Source organism: Dendrobium catenatum, unplaced genomic scaffold (genome assembly GCF_001605985.2).
Source record: "Dendrobium catenatum unplaced genomic scaffold, ASM160598v2 fragScaff_scaffold_1427, whole genome shotgun sequence".
NCBI lineage: Eukaryota > Viridiplantae > Streptophyta > Magnoliopsida > Asparagales > Orchidaceae > Dendrobium > Dendrobium catenatum.
In genome coordinates this window covers 82,806-98,968 of record NW_021319889.1, presented here as the reverse complement: position 1 = coordinate 98,968, position 16,163 = coordinate 82,806, and the positions used below count along the sequence as shown (strand labels likewise).

General features: G+C 37.0%; 2 protein-coding genes across 3 annotated transcripts; both read right to left on the bottom strand.

The window, feature by feature from the left end:
- Nucleotides 1-23: 23 nt before the first annotated feature.
- Nucleotides 24-2,835, bottom strand: LOC110111128 (G-type lectin S-receptor-like serine/threonine-protein kinase SD2-2). Its single transcript, XM_020842867.2, has one exon. The coding sequence runs from the start codon at nucleotides 2,697-2,699 to the stop codon at nucleotides 231-233; it is 2,469 nt and encodes an 822-aa protein (XP_020698526.1). The 5' UTR covers nucleotides 2,700-2,835; the 3' UTR covers nucleotides 24-230.
- A 6,627-nt stretch (nucleotides 2,836-9,462) lies between these two features.
- LOC110111124 (probable E3 ubiquitin-protein ligase RHB1A) lies at nucleotides 9,463-16,010 on the bottom strand. Of its 2 annotated transcripts, none has more exons than XM_028700005.1 (5): nucleotides 15,779-16,010; nucleotides 13,370-13,474; nucleotides 11,492-11,906; nucleotides 11,253-11,362; nucleotides 9,463-9,921 (listed from the first exon to the last, which is right to left on the bottom strand). In XM_028700005.1, the coding sequence occupies exons 2-5, from the start codon at nucleotides 13,433-13,435 to the stop codon at nucleotides 9,877-9,879; spliced, it is 636 nt and encodes a 211-aa protein (XP_028555838.1). In that variant the 5' UTR covers nucleotides 13,436-13,474; nucleotides 15,779-16,010; the 3' UTR covers nucleotides 9,463-9,876. The 2 variants fall into 2 exon arrangements, with proteins under 2 accessions (XP_028555838.1, XP_020698522.1); XM_020842863.2 differs by having other exon boundaries at nucleotides 15,711-16,009.
- Between the last annotated feature and the right edge of the window lie 153 nt (nucleotides 16,011-16,163).

Here is a 16,163-nt window from a genome sequence, read left to right as displayed (position 1 = left end):
AATAAACAAAAAAAATGGCTGTTAATCATTGATTTACTAGCCTAGAAATTACGGTCATTTTAGCATTTCTGTTAAATAAATAAACTATTCAAAATATCGGCACCTTGCTTTCCCACGAGCCACTGTACTTCTAGCTCAAGTGGGACCCGCACCACCCTTTCCTCTTTGATAATTTTTGTCTTTATTCACAACGACTCGGCGGTATCTGCACCCAGGGTAACCCTAACAAATCACCGTCGACAATCGCCCGCCGCCCCCGCTCCGTCTTCAACCAAAATTTCTCCGGCCGACGAAGAACTCCCATGCCGGAACGACTCGCCGGCGATGAGCGCCTGCATCATCTTCGGTAGAGGAGGAGCCGCCACCGCTACCGTCCCCTCAAGCATCTTCACCACAGTCCCCATCGTCGGCCGGGCGGCCTCTTCGTCCTGTATGCACCACACCGCCACTCTCGCTGCCCTTTCCGCCTCCATTCCATCATAACCCTCCACTTCCTCCTCCAAAACCGCCCCCCAATCCCCCTCCACAATCTTCCTCGCTGCCCACGCCGGGAAGAACCACCCTTCTTCCCCTACTTCATCTCCCGCAGCCGCTTGCGGAGACGGCGCCTCCACATTCCTCCGACCACCAATGATCTCCATCAGCGTCATACCATAGCTGTACACATCAGCTTTCGCCGTGATCGCCACACCGGAGATCCACTCCGGTGCAACGTACCCTCGCGTCCCCCGTGTGGTCGCCAATACCCTGCTCAAATCCCTCCCCACCAGCTTTGCCAATCCGAAATCAGAAACCCTAGGGGTGAAATCGGAGTCTAATAGGATGTTCTCCGGCTTAATGTCACAGTGGATGATACAATCGTGGCATTCCTCGTGGAGATAGGCGACCCCACGTGCCGTGCCGACGGCAACGCGGAAACTGGCCGGCCAGCTGAGCCGCGGTCGTTTGGAGCCGCGGCCGAGGTAGGCGCTGAGGGGACCGTTGGGCATGTAGTCATAGACGAGGAGGCGGTGTGGATCTTCTATGCAGAAGCCACGGAGGCGGACAAGGTTTACGTGCTGTACGCTTCCGATGGTGCGCACTTCCGCGCAGAACTCGCGGTCGCCGCCACCGCCCGGGCGTTCGAGCCGCTTAACGGCCACCGGCGTTGAATCCGGAAGCGAGCCGCGAAAAACCGCGCCAAAACCTCCGTGCCCAAGCTTCTCTGAAAATCCGCGCGTTGCTGAGGAGAGCTCCTTGTAGGTGAAAACCTTCAGGCCGACATCTTCTCCTCCGTATTCTTCCCTTCTTCTTAGTCGCCGAAGCCGCCGGTGCACGATGATGACGAGGGGGGGTGCGATTGCAATATTTGCAACGAGAGCACAGATGATGCCGATGATAAGAATTCGTACCTTCCATTTGGACTTTTTCGATAACACCTTTCCCGGCGAAATCCTGATGAATAGAGTCGCGGAGGCTGTACTGTTGCGGAGATTGTAAGCGCTCACGTACAGATTCGTGCAGATGCGAGATTCTGAGTTGTAGGTGATACCGAAACAGGAGCAGTTCTTCCTGCAAGATTCCTCACAGGAGCCGCGGCTCAAGTCGGAGAAAGTGGCATCGACGGCGCCATCGAGCTCGATGTGGCCGATCTCGTTGAAAATGCTATCCTCATCAGTACAGAGGGCGTCACGGGAGCATCCACTGGAGAAGTCGCCGGAGCTCCACCCTGTTGGATCAACGGGGCGAAGTCCCGTCGGGCAGGTGCAAGGCCGGAGGCTGCGGCCGCTGGAGCAGAGACCAAGACCACCGCATCGGCCGTAGACGCGGCAGGGGTCATCTGGCCTAGACCAGAACATGTTCCAGCTATCCGCCTGAGGGGACCAAGTGTACTGCATCAGCTGGCCGGAGGAATCGACGACGAATCGCGAGAGGAGGGGCTGGAGACCGGACTCAGCCGACGTGGACTGTGAGTAATCGAACGCAGCCTCCGGCGTGAACGGGTTTGAGAACCTGAAGCTATAGATGTACGGCACCGTCATCTCGGGGACGCCAGTGAATCTTGTCCCAGTCCAGTTCCCCGTCCACCAGTACGAAACCGAGCCATTGAAGACGAGCTCGAACTCACCGAATTTTGGCGGGCGAAGCCGGAGAGAGAACTCACCGGGAGACGGATCCATGGGGCTTCTCCATGACGTGATCGCCACGCTGCCCGTCACTGCCATCTCCGGCAGCCATGTATCGGCGGGGAAGTCGAAGCTCTGCCACGCAATGGCTCCTCGGCCGCCGACAGAGAGTAGTACAAGGTTTCCAGTGTCGAGTAGCTGAACTGCGGCGGCGGGAGTAGAGTTCTCCGACTCCCACAGAATGGAATTGGAGGAGTCAGCGACGGCGAGGCGGCCAGCGATGGTCAGAAGAGCCGACGGCGGCGATGCTCGCACGGGGGCGAGGCGATTTGCCACCCATACGTAGGTGCGAATGGGAATGGAGGCGTACCAGATACCCAGGTAATAGGTTGATCCACCGTCGACGGAGAAGAATCCAAGCTCGAATGTACGGTTGGGGCTTAGGATTGTGGTGTTGAAAGAAATCAGGGGCGGAGAACTTAGGGTTGCTAGCTCTGGTTCTGGGTTTAGGGTTTTGGAAGCAAAAGTGTGTGAGAGGAAGGAGACGAGAATGAAGAGAGTAGGGAGGGCGTAGATGCAGATTTTTACCGCCATTTTAATCTATTTCTCTCTCCTTCAATAGTGAGCAGAGCATTATGTATCTACCATGAATGAACTCTGGAGCTTTCTGAAAAAGCAAGGAAAAAATTGCCTGAAGGAGGCGCGAAGGATGATGAATATGTGAAAAAAATAAAAAAATTGGAGAATTTATATATAATATATTTAAAATTATTTTATTCATATATTTAACCTTTAAATTTTATTTATATAATATAGTATTTTTTATAATGGAGTTAATGAAACTCCTAATGACAATAATAATGATAAAGAAACAGTAGAAATGGTTCTAATGGAAAAAAGAGAAACAAAGAGAAGTTGTGACCGATTTTGTTGGACTAAGGAGTTGTTTGATAGCAAGATTTAGGTCGGATTTGATCGAAATCATGCCAAACGGCATATAATACATAACCAAATCTCATGGCAAATGAAAGCCGCCGTAGACGAAAATTTTGACTTTTCAAAATCCTATTTTTTTGCCGGATGTATGAAATTCATTGGCTTGAGAGTAAGAGTATGCTCGTTAAATCCGCTCTATAGCCAAACAACCACACAATATTTAATAGGTTTTATCATGAATGTTACCTAACAATTTTCAGGATTTAGGCCCCTCAAGCTTTCTGAAATCCGGATTTAGAGGATTTACGAAATCCTACTAAAATCAAATTATGGGTGCAACCAAACAGTTCTTATGGAAGTTGCAATAGGATACTTTAGAGATGGGAGAAATTATTATGTGCGGAATTTATACATAGCTTGTCTTCAGGCTTCAATGTGCACTAGGGTTGCCAATATTTGACACGACACGAAAACTCGACCCGAAAAATCCGGGTTGCTGGGTGGGGTTAGGGTCGACCTGATTGAACCCGGGTCAGTTCCGGGTTCGACCCGAACCCGACCCATCACCCGAAATTGACACCCCTAATGTGCAGAAGCTACATGATTCATACACATCATGTGTATAACTTGTACATAAAATGTGTGTAATTTATAAACATATATAGATTTCGCACGTAATAATTTTTTTAGAGACGGGCTTCCACCAAGAAAAGACATTTAAAAGCTAGAGCATTGCATTTTTGTTTGACGATGGTAATGGGATCGCTGGCATGTGAAAGTGGAGACAGATATTAACACGTCCAAAGCTCAATGAGAGGAACTTTTATTTGGTCCGGTGAAAGGACGTAGAGTTACGTTCGGCCGGCACTAAATCGCGCCATGTAGCTGGCACAAAACCACGTATTTGTCGATTTTGCTCAGCAATAACAAGAAATACCATTATGTGAAGACAAATACCGAGCAATACCGAGTTTTTTTCTAAAAAAACTCTGTATTGCTCTTCACAAAGCGGTATTTCTCGTTATTGCCAAGCAATACCTAGCAATACCGAGCAAATACCGGGTAACTCAGTTGTGATCGAACGTAGAGCTACGTCTGGTCACCGGACCTAATAATTGTTCCAATGAGAGGATCTCGATAGGGTATGAAGTTCTGATACAGAAATTGATATTCAAAGTTTTAAATATCATGTGAATAAACGTTTAAATTTATGTATTAAATCTATAAATTATATCATCTTGAACACAATATACATAAATCACTTAAAATTTTGTTTCTTTGTATTTATCAAAAAATAAATAAGCATGAGATATTCTTGGTAATTATGAGATAATATATGAATTATTTTTTAAATATAAATATTTGAGGGAGTTATGATATAATTTGTATCATTATTAATTTAAAATTATTGAATTTATTTTAATATTGAAATTATATTACTTTTTAAAAAAATTTAATGGGCGTCAGATACACAGATACAAATATGACCTTATTATATTTTTATTAAAACAACTTAGGATACAATATTATTTGAAATATTTTGTATTTATTGATTTTTGTGCCAGTCTGAAATATTTATAAAACAATTTATTTTTGGGTTTATTATTATCGTATAAAATTGAAAAAGATCTAAAAATATTCAAATATATTTTATAGAACATTTATAATTGTATGCCAAAAAATTAATCGTAGTAGAAAAAATAGTTTAACGTCTTAATATCGTACAAAGTTCTATCATAAGAGACTTCAAAGTTTTTATATGAAAAAATTGGAAGGAAAAAAAAAACTATGGGATTTGACCAGATTAAAATGATTATACTAGCGTTTGTCTTCGATTACAAATGATGTTATTTCTTGCCATTGGAAAAGATGTTCATAAAATAGAGAAGACTTATACTATATAAAATAAATCTTGTGATGAAACTCGGAAGATTCATATGTGGCATGGAAGTTGTCTTCAAGAGATTATTTGATATCTGTTTGGTTCTTCTATTTATGGAGGGCAAACCGGAGACAAAAAATTTGATGATGATGTTGAGAGCGACTTGGTGTTAACAACACACATCAGCCTTGCATGTAATGGCATTTGTCTACGCTATTAAAGACGGTGAGTGACAAAGTAAGTGGACGCCAATGTAGCTAGGAAAAATAGGTAATGATAATATAATAAGGGATCATAGTTGAGTGGCGATTAATAGGAGATCTTAGTTAGATAATGATGTTTGAAGGATCACAATTGGACAATTAAAAGACTATAATTGGGTGACGATAGTTGAATGATCATAACCAAATTCGGGAGTAGGAATGTAAGTGAGTTAAGCCAACTTGAGCTCGACTTGATAAATAGCTCGTTAGTCAATCTCGATGAGCTAACGAGCCAAGCATGATTTATCCTTGATTTGGCTCATTAGCTTACAAGTCAACTCATTAAATAAAATCAATATAAAATATACTTAAAACATATTAGAATTCATGACTTCAAGTAAAAAACTATTAAAAATATTTAAAAATTATATCTTACTTTCTTATATGAAGTGGTTCATTAGTATTTGTTTTCTAATTTCTCATTATTTTTTATAATTTTGTTATAATTGCTTAAATCATAATTATTTTTTCTCTATGCAAGCAGGATTATGAGCTGATATGAACTTGTAGAATTAAGCTCTAGCTTAAGCTCAAACCCCATTAATTAATCAAGCTTAAGCTCAAGTTAGGGTGACTCGAGCCCAACTAGAATCATTTACACCCCAAGTCGGAGAATTAGTCTTATGATGGTGATTAGAGGATTGAAATCAGACAATGATTGTCTAGAGAGGATATAAGGATCAAAGTCAGATGATTATAATTGGGTGTTGATGGTTAGAGGATCATAGTTAAGCAAAAAATAGTTAGGGAATTACAGTTAATTGATGATGGTCGGGAGACTGTTTTTTGTGATGGTGGTCGGGAGATCCTAAGAGGACTAAAGTTGGGTGATAAAGGTCAATAGATCGTAATCATGTGATAGTGGTCAAAAAATCGTAATCGAGTAAAGATAATTGAAGGACTAACATTGGGTGATGATGATTAACGGGCCATAATTGGGTGAAGGTGCCAGGAGATCATAATCATGCAACAATGGCCAATGAATTGTAATTGAGCGATGGTTGTCAAATGATTGTAGTTTGGCAATAATTGGTTGGATAATAGGAGTCTGGTTGCAATACTTGGATAGCAGCGGTTTGATAGTAAAGGTCGAGCGATGATGACCAAACAATAACATGTGACAAAGTGAATGGGTCAGGCGATGATGATTTTAGGATGGCAACAATAGTGATCTGACGATGATGGTTGGATGATGATCAGGCAGTGATGTGATTATTACAATTGGGTGGCGACTTGACTATTGTAATTGGTAGTGGTTTGATAGCAAAGGTTATGTGGTGGTCAGGAGGAGCTCAGAGATTTCTTAAGCCTTTGAACTCCAATTATCTCAAGCTCAGAATCTCTTTTATATAAAGAGTTGATGTCTATTTATAATTTTTTAGAACAGCATGCTATGTAAGCATAGTTAAAATCCGGAACAATCTATAAGACTGCTCATATTAAACTTTGATAATATTTTTTTTCAATATTTGTGTACCTTAATGATATCATATTTAAGCAATCTTGGAATAATTAGATTATTCTCAGCGAGATGCTTGATTTGATTATAAATATAGTCATGTAATTAACATTTTGAAATTTCTAACTGATATTTAAATGCATGATATGGGCTTAATTGGAGTCTAATTCTATCACTTTTAGTTTCAATGAGTTCATCTTATCGAGATGTCCAATTTGATTATAAGTTTGAGGAAATCAAACTTTAAAAGATCCTAAATTTAATCCTATAAATTTCCAACATAAAAATTGCATCAAAATTTGTGTTCGAAAACGATTTTCTATTAGATGTATCAATAATTGTTTAAGATGCCCAAAGATATATATTTTTCCCTGCAGTCGATGATTATGGCCGACGGCTGTTGGCGACGAACAAGCGAACTTGCTAGCTTGTGGTGTAAACATTTCTCGATCAAAACTGGGCAAGTTTGTTTTACATAAAAAATAAACTAGGCTATTTACTTGAAATACAAAGTGGTGAAATTATTCAAATGCAGGGGACTTAAAATTTTTTATGCTTAGTTGGAGTACAAAGTGAATCATAGTAAAGTAAATACAATGTAAACTATTTTAGCTCATTTTTAAAGTAAAAAAAAAAAAAAGAAGGGATTTTTACATACATAACAATTTAAACAATTCAAAATACATATTTAACACACAAAGTACTATATTTACTAATATACCACCTAAAACTCTTATTTTCATCTTTTATAACACTCCGTTAAAAGCTCCTCATCGCGTATTCCGTTAATTCATGCGAGGATCGACAACGAGCTTTGAAGCAGACCTAAGCCACTGAAGCCGATGACAGAGGAAGGGGTAGCTTTGGCGTAGACGACGACGAGCTTTGAAGCAGCAGCTCCAGGCTTGGCTTTGCCGAAGAAGTGGTTGCGGAGGATCCAATCTAGCGCGTAGAAGCTTTCCTTGCAATTAGTTAAACCCACCAAAATCACCTTCTGCTCCTTCTCTCCGGCCGCCTCCACCACGACCATTCTTCTCTTCTCCGGCGAACCGAACGCGCTTTATATTTAAATGCCCTAAAGTTTTGATTTCCTATCTTCCGTTCGCGCGACTGTCTTCCGTTCGCCTCCTCTAGTAAAAACCTGTCGCCTTCTCTTCTGTCTTGCTACTTCAGTTCCAGCTTCAAGTAATAGTGACAGGTGACAACATTCAAATGGATGATCGTCTGCATACATCAACCACTACTCGTGGAAAAATGATCATACATCGTTTTTTGGGATGCTGGGAAATTTTTGGGATGCTGGGAAATTTTTGGGATGCTAGCAAATTTCAGATTCATTTCATATTTCTGGAATGCTTCCGGATTTTTGAGTACTTCTCTTTTCGTAGAACTGCTAGCAGATTTTGTGGATTAGTTTCTGTTATCTCTAGTTTTTTTGCGTGTAAATTAAGTCAAACAGCAATGAAAATGAAAATGAAAATAAGATCAAGCAACAAAAAAACCCAAAAATCCCATCAAGGAATTGGACGGGGAAGACGAGTTGAGCTGGAACGTGCGTCGAGTTGCATACCTTGCCGAGCTAGAACGAGCGTCGAGTTCCATGCCTTGCCGAACAGGATGAAATCGATGGAGAAAGCGATGGCTTCGAAAGCTCGTCGTCAATCCTCGCATGAAGTAACGAAAGACGCGATGAGGAGCTTAACGGAGTGTTATAAAAGATGAAAATAAGAGTTTTAGGTGGTATATTAGTAAATATAGTACTTTGGGTGTTAAATATGTATTTTGAATTGTTTTAAATGTTATGTATGTAAAAATAAAAAATAAAAAAACATTTACTTGCATTTACTTTACGTTCATCTAAACAACATTAAAGTATTTTTTTTTACACTGCATTCCTTTTTTAAACTAACCAAACAGTATTAGAAATAATTTACACTATATTTACTTTATTTTACATTCATTTTTCATTCAATAAAAAATCAAAATTTTCAAAACCTTGCATTTGGAGTACTTGTACACCTTTTTGTAATACAATCAAATAGCCCCTACCTATCATGCAACTCTTTAGAATCTGACAACTTAAAATTTTAATTAAAAATGATTAAAATTTAAATCTTATTTAAATATAAATTTATAATTAAATTAAATAAAAAAATTAAAAATATGTCATCTCTGCATAACACTGAAATCAATCCTTTTTTTTAAATTATTATTTGTTCAGGCAGAATGACCATTCAAACTCAAACCACTAAAATTCTCAAATTCTTTTTCAAATAACGAACTTCTCTGCAAAAAAAAAAACAGAAGATTTGTGAAGTAATGATTTGGCGAGGCATCTCCAACCAAGCGACATTCAGGCCTTTATAATATAAAAAATAGAGTTAGATCGGAGGCGAATTATTATTTGATATACTTCTCACTGTATTTTAGAATAAAAAATAATTTTTTTTACACCTAAAAACTCTTTTATTTCCTACCTGTAAAGGAAAGGTGTCTTAAAAGTCTTATTCATCTTAATAAAATAATGAAAAAATAAGATGCAAAATAAAAATGAGAATAACTTCCTAAAGAAGCTAGCACCCAAAGGTCAATTCTTGAGCCAAATTATTCAAAGATATAATTATATCAATTCTGAAAAGAAATTCAAATTTGATCATCATAAATTTTCTACCTATTAAATTTACTTAATTCAAAAGTTTTTAATTATCAATATATTACAATTACCTTAAAACAAATTCAATAAATAATAAGCTCATCATAACTAAATTTTAAAATCAGAAAATTTTCTTTCAGTTTCTCACCTCAATAAAAAATAAATAAATAAAAGAAATGATCCAATCTATTATTCATCCTCAAGGAAGTTCAAACAAATAACAAACAGGACAAGCACCGAAAAAAACTGTACAATTATACAGATTTAAGAGATCTACTGCAGACGAATCATCATTGTCACCCAATAGAAAAAATAAAAAAGCTGTACATGAGACATGAAAACGCTAAAGAACTTACTAGAAACTTATCACCCAAGGCATTTTCTGATCAACCAAAAAGAAATATTGTAAACTTCACGGGTGGGTAAAAAAAAAAACGTAATTTTTCCTTTTCTATCAAACCTTTCCACTAAATTATTGGCATCAGGAGGAGATCAAACATATGCAGTGCAGATTGACAACGCAATCGCAACAGCTTATGCAAACAAGGAATGAAAAAGGCTAATCCGCAATGAGATATCTACAGGGTTTGGTCAAAGAGAGCCATATTATCAACCTCCATGATCTGCAAAAAACAAATTTTCATAATGCTTTGGATATGACTACTGAAACGATAGGATGATTCTATAAAGAAAATAAAGAGGAAAGAAAGTCTTCCCACTCATAAAAATATGTATAAAATATTGTTTCACCTACTATAGTTGACATGTTTTTAATATCATATCAAAATTATATATCATGAAAAGTATGATTTTTGTTCACCACCTCCTGTTGAAAATTTGTCGCAACAACATCAAGCCTTTGTCCCACTACGTGGGGTGGGCTACATGAATCATTTTTCTCTGTTGTGTCATGTTAAAAATCAAATTCTCATTTAAATCTAATAAAAAAAAGATCATTTCTAATATTTTCTAACAAAGTTTTTTTAGGTCTACCTCTACCTTTTTTAACATAAGTCAAATTTAATACCTCAACTTTTCTAATCGGATCATCAACAGACCGCCGTTTTATGTGACCAAACCATCTAAGGTGTCTATCTCTAATCTTATCTTCCACTGGAGCTACTCTAACCTTTTCACGTATATGCTCATTTCGTATCCTATCTTTAAGGGTAAAGCCACTCATCCACCTGAGCATCCTCATCTCTGCAACACTTAACTTAGCATTATGCTTCTCTTTTAATGGCCAACATTCGGCACCATAAAGCATTGTAGGTCTCACCACCATCTTATAGAATTTTCTCTTATGTTTGAGGGGGACTTTTCTATCACATAACAAGCATAATGCATTCCTTCATTTCAACCATCCAAGTTGAATTCTACTGATAATATCCCCATCTATTTCACTATCACTCTGAACAATAGATCCAAAATAAGCATAATGCATTCCTTCATTTCAACCATCCAAGTTGAATTCTACTGATAATATCCCCATCTATTTCACTATCACTCTGAACAATAGATCTAAGATATCTAAAATATGTACTCTTATTAATTACTTGATCGCCCAAAGTCACAATCCCCTCACTAGGTTTATTACTACTAAAACTATACTCCATATGTTCAGTTTTAGATCTACTCAAGCGAAAACCTTTAGACTCTAAGGTTGACCTTCATAATTCAAGTTTACCTTCAACTCCCTCTCTAGTCTTATCAACAAGAAGAATATCATCAACAAAAAGCATACACCAAGGTACATCCTCTTCCAAACGTCTACGGAAAATAAAATTAAATGAAAAGAAAAAATTTTCAAACCAAACTTTTAGTAAGCAGGTATTTATATTGTATTTGATTTTTTACAAACTAAATTTAGAAAGATATCAAAAACACATTATAAAGAAGAAAATCAGAGATTTGCTACAATCAATTTCGAAAACATTGGTTTCTTCATTCATACCTTATCACATATGGCGCAGGTATTGCTCCTCTCAAACCATTCAAGAATGCATGACAGGTGAAAATGATGCTTACATTTTGTAATGATCCGAGGATTTTCAGCATTATATTCTGCAGAAGACATGAGAAACTTTCTCAAGTAACTCGATCGTTCTATGCACAGGAGGTCAAAAAACTAATGGCAAACTGCAATAACTAAAATTGCATAATACAGCATGAACTAAGTGAAAAGAATGCTACCTTCAAGACAGATGGGGCAAACATCCTCCTCATCTGTTGCAAGCATTATTGAATTTTCTAAATTTGAAAGCTTCTCTTTAAGCTTAGGAGAATTGCTTACAAAGTCCGAAACACTCTTGTGTTCTGATTCTTTCAAACCATCACAGTTATCAGAACCTTCAAACCTGTCCCTTAGGATATCCCCCATTGGTACGCCATCGGTTGGCTGCCTATACTCATTTTTGGCGAAGTTATCAACTCTTCCAGTAATAGATTGTGTGTGAGAAAAATCTTCATGAAGGCGCAGTGCATTTGGTTCTTGACAAGAATCAGCGATTGAAGTAGCAGGAACTGTATCAACAGGTAGTACTGGAACTGCAGAAGGTGGATCATGAGTGGAAGACAAAGGTTCATCCTCCTCAAAATCCTCTGGACACTAAAAGAAAGAAATACAAGTATTAGAGATAGAGAATACAATTATGCTGCATTGGAATTGCTGGAATTAAAGTAAATGGATTCTGAAAGTGGAAATTTTCTATTTTGCTGAAAATAAAGTTGGCAAGTAATTCGAGTATGCTAAATTGAAACTTGCAATATTATGTCAGGTCTTTGGTGGTTTTTTAAGTTACTGATTATGAAATTTTTAGGTCATCAATAGGACCCTTGAGACATGTAAAAAATAATGAATAGTGAAATAAAATCTTTGTTTCATCTCACTGTTTGCTGGATTTGATGTAAATGAATTCTCATCCAATATTCTAACAAATAATTCTACAAATCCTGTTATAAAAGTAAATATTAAATGCTGAGATTATGTTCACTATTGATGGATCCATAGGGTTATAAATCTAAATGTGACGACTAATGGATTACTCTATATGAGGTGCATCAATTATGTTGATTTTGAATTTCTATGCATGATTTCTATTATAGAATTATTAAATTATTGATTCTTCATATTTGAGTTTCTAGTTTTTATGCAAGGGGATGATAAATTGCCAAAATTAAAAAAAAAAAATTGCGAACTATGAATTTATTATTATGAGGTTGATTTTTTTGCATAAAATCCAAGAAAATCTTAGATTCTAAGGCAAAATGCATCACTTGTAATTTAGATTTACTTTCGAGACTCCCTTGTTCCCTCCCTCACTGCTTTCCTACCCATACTTTATATCCTCCACCAACCTTCCATGAATTTTTTTAATTGTCAACCCTCCATCAATCATAGAACCATATTTTATCATATAGCTAACATCCGTAGTATCCAGCTGTTGACTGCTAAAAAGAATTAAAGCTTCTTACAATATTTTACTTAGTTTTTTTCTTTTTCAAACTTAGTACATATTATAACCACAATTACTCCTATAAAATATCTTCTCCAGAAATTTGGTTTTCTTCTTTCATATCATTGCATTGAGATCCAGCTCCTTAACCATAAAAGTAACATACCGGCCCAAATTGATTTATGCATTTTTCATTCTTGATATATAAAAGAACCAAAAGAGTGAAAAATGTGCATTTACTAGATTATAAACAATAGTCTAGAAAATTGGATGAGATATCACTACATGCTGATGTTTGTCATTATACCCAATTAATTCTTTTGAGCAATTCATTATCAATAATTCTGGACAAATTTAAGAACTGGAATAACATAATTGATGAATAAAACAATTCAAATATCTGTGATATTTAACTTATAGTACCTTTATAAAAAGAATATACGAAGCAGATAAGTTGAATCTTAGAAACAAGTCACAAACATTAAAAAAATTTCTGCTATAATAAAGGAATAATTCTCACGTATACGTTTTGTTAAGAATGGCAGAAGATCAAAGAGTCGGCAAGCTTAAAATTTTGCTAGCTAGAATAGACACAGAAGTTTAGGAAACAAGTTACATAGTAGTAGACAGGTGGTCCATGTGATTCAGTTCTTCTGGCTGAATGGCAGCAACACCCACCCATTTCTTGTTTTAAGATGCCGTATGCTGGTCCCCTTCAAAACTGTTTATACGAAAATGAAAATCAAGTAGGAATTACAAAATAAACTGTTCTTGTCACGAAAATGATAAGAATCAAGATTAGATAATTAGAACGAAAAAAATTCTTTATTAAAACATATTAGGAATGACAGAAGTGCTAGCTGGTTTGAACCATTTTTGAGTAACGCAACACCTAAACTGTCTAAACGTAAGATGAAAAACCATCATACAAAAAAATTCAGAATTCAGGGATTTCAGGAAAATAACGCAATTACTGGTTTACATTACCGCAAGAATTAAGTATTATAAGTGAAGCACTTATAAATGTTCCATCTCAGGAATAGTTCCAGTACCATTATCACCAGACTTAATATTTGGAGACAGCCCTAGACACTGAAAAATACAAAACCAAGCAGGCTGTAATCTCACAAAATTATGATTTCAAGAAGTAACTTGATCACATTAGCTCTACACTGACCGTTGATTGTTTTAACTCTAGAGATCATATATTTGTAGCAAAAAGCCACCACCAATAATTTATCACTATAAAATCCAGCTTAGTTTTCAATAAAAGGTATATCTTCCTAGTTCAATATGTAATTGGTATGATGCTTATTTATAGTTCAATAGTACCATTTTATAGATCCATAACCCTCAAACATTTCTTTATACTCAACAATAGCATTGGGATCTTTAGTGCATCTTCTCATTGATTACCAGCTAAAATTGATTTGATGTTAAAAAACATGTGATATTCCATCCACAACAAAGAGTGCTTGGTCTGGCATGCCCACAGATGAACTAGTTGACACGACAATATGGCATCGTACAAAAGGGAGATCATCCACAAGGACCATAAGCAATACAAAAGAAAATAAATCTGTAGCTAAAATTTTTTTGGCAGAAACAACTTCATACCTATTTCTAATTTAAATAATTAGTAGTGTAAAAAGCACTAAGACAATAACACAAGACAAGCCATGGTAATTTACAAAGTTCAACATATTTTCCCTACAGATTATTAAGTCTTCTATGAATTCCTTCTTAAGTGGGTTAACTATTAGCACCAGCACGGAATCCTCAGATGTCATGAAGATATATTATATTAGACATTGAAAGAGAAAGATCTAATTACAATGAACATACAAATGCGTATTATACGACTTTTACAAAGATCTTAGCTGGAAAATTTTGAATAACGCAAAGATGGACAATACATGAAGGTTATTCAGAAATTTGAATCAGACTAATAATTCCCTAAGACAAGTATAAGATAATTCAGTCAGAAAATTATATTAAGAATACGGGACAAAATTGAATGAAAGGAAATTAAGCAGCCACAAAAAAATGTATTGAATCTGCTGGATTCTAAAAGGAAATTGGATAATTGGAAAAGGACATTTTCTTGATTATTCATTGAATATGAGACTTTTACATCATCAACAAATTGCCAAGCACTAGTTCAACCTAAAGCACTTCTTTCTTCAGCTATTCCTAGGCCGGCTTCCAAATGAAATAAGCAACAATAAAAAGAACATGAACTGTGATTAAAATGCATGAACATGATATAGGATTCATTCTGTGCTCCACACAATGAAATCATCACTACTCTCATTCAGATGCAAAAACTATCTCAACTGTATTCCTATTTTGTGAAAACGTTGCTATTTGTTGCTCGTTTCCCTCCACATTTTTTTGTGATGTACAATTAAAAATTGTGATAGGAACAATTTTTCCAAATCAAACTAGCAAAAAAGCATAACCAAACAAAACCATAGTCATGACCGTGAAATGATTACGTCTCCAACAGGCTGTATCACATTAATTCAACAGAAATCTACCTCTGTAATCTCGCAAATCCAGCACCAACCAAAAAACAGGATACAGAGCTAACAGAGCCAATTCTAACTCTAAAGTCCCCCCTTCAATCTGAAATAAGCATAATGACTAAACCGTTCTAGCGAAATTTCAATAATCAACTTTCCCAATTCTATGACGAATTCAATGAAACTCAATAAACAAACCACACACAAACCGACAAACATCTAACGCGCGCCACATCTCCCAGGAATTCACACAGGAACTCGGAAGCAGCCATCAATCAAACAATAAACACAACAAGATCAACACGCACTAGCCCTAGCAATAACCAAAACCTCAATTACATCAGAATCACAGCAAACCATTCAAAAATTCCACAAAAAAGCAGCCAGGATTTGCATGAAACAATCAGAAAAATAAACAATCTATAATCAAACCTTAATTCCGAACACCAATCGCAAAACTATGCAAAAAACAACCGGTTCTGCCGCGAATGATCGCCGACCTCTTCTCTCTCCTCAGTAGCCCCGGTAAAAGCAACGGGGCTTCGTCTTCTCACCTCCTCATCAGCACCGAGGTAGGAGAAATCAAAGTTGAGAAGAAACAAACAGACTTGCGTAGACGAACACGCTTTATATTTATATATAGCAACGAAAAAGAAGATAAATCAAACACCGAGCGACAAAAATAAACCGAAAAAATAACAGAGGAAAAAAAGAAGAAGAAAATATTCCGTTTCTCAAAAACCAGTTGGGACTGAAAGGAAGCCAAATTGGAGCTTTGCCAAAAATTGCCACGCGGCTTATCGTACCACAAGTTACAACTACCGCTTTTCCGGAATTACCCTCGCTCAAGTTCCGGTGTTCCGCTGGTTCATGTTACGGAACGCA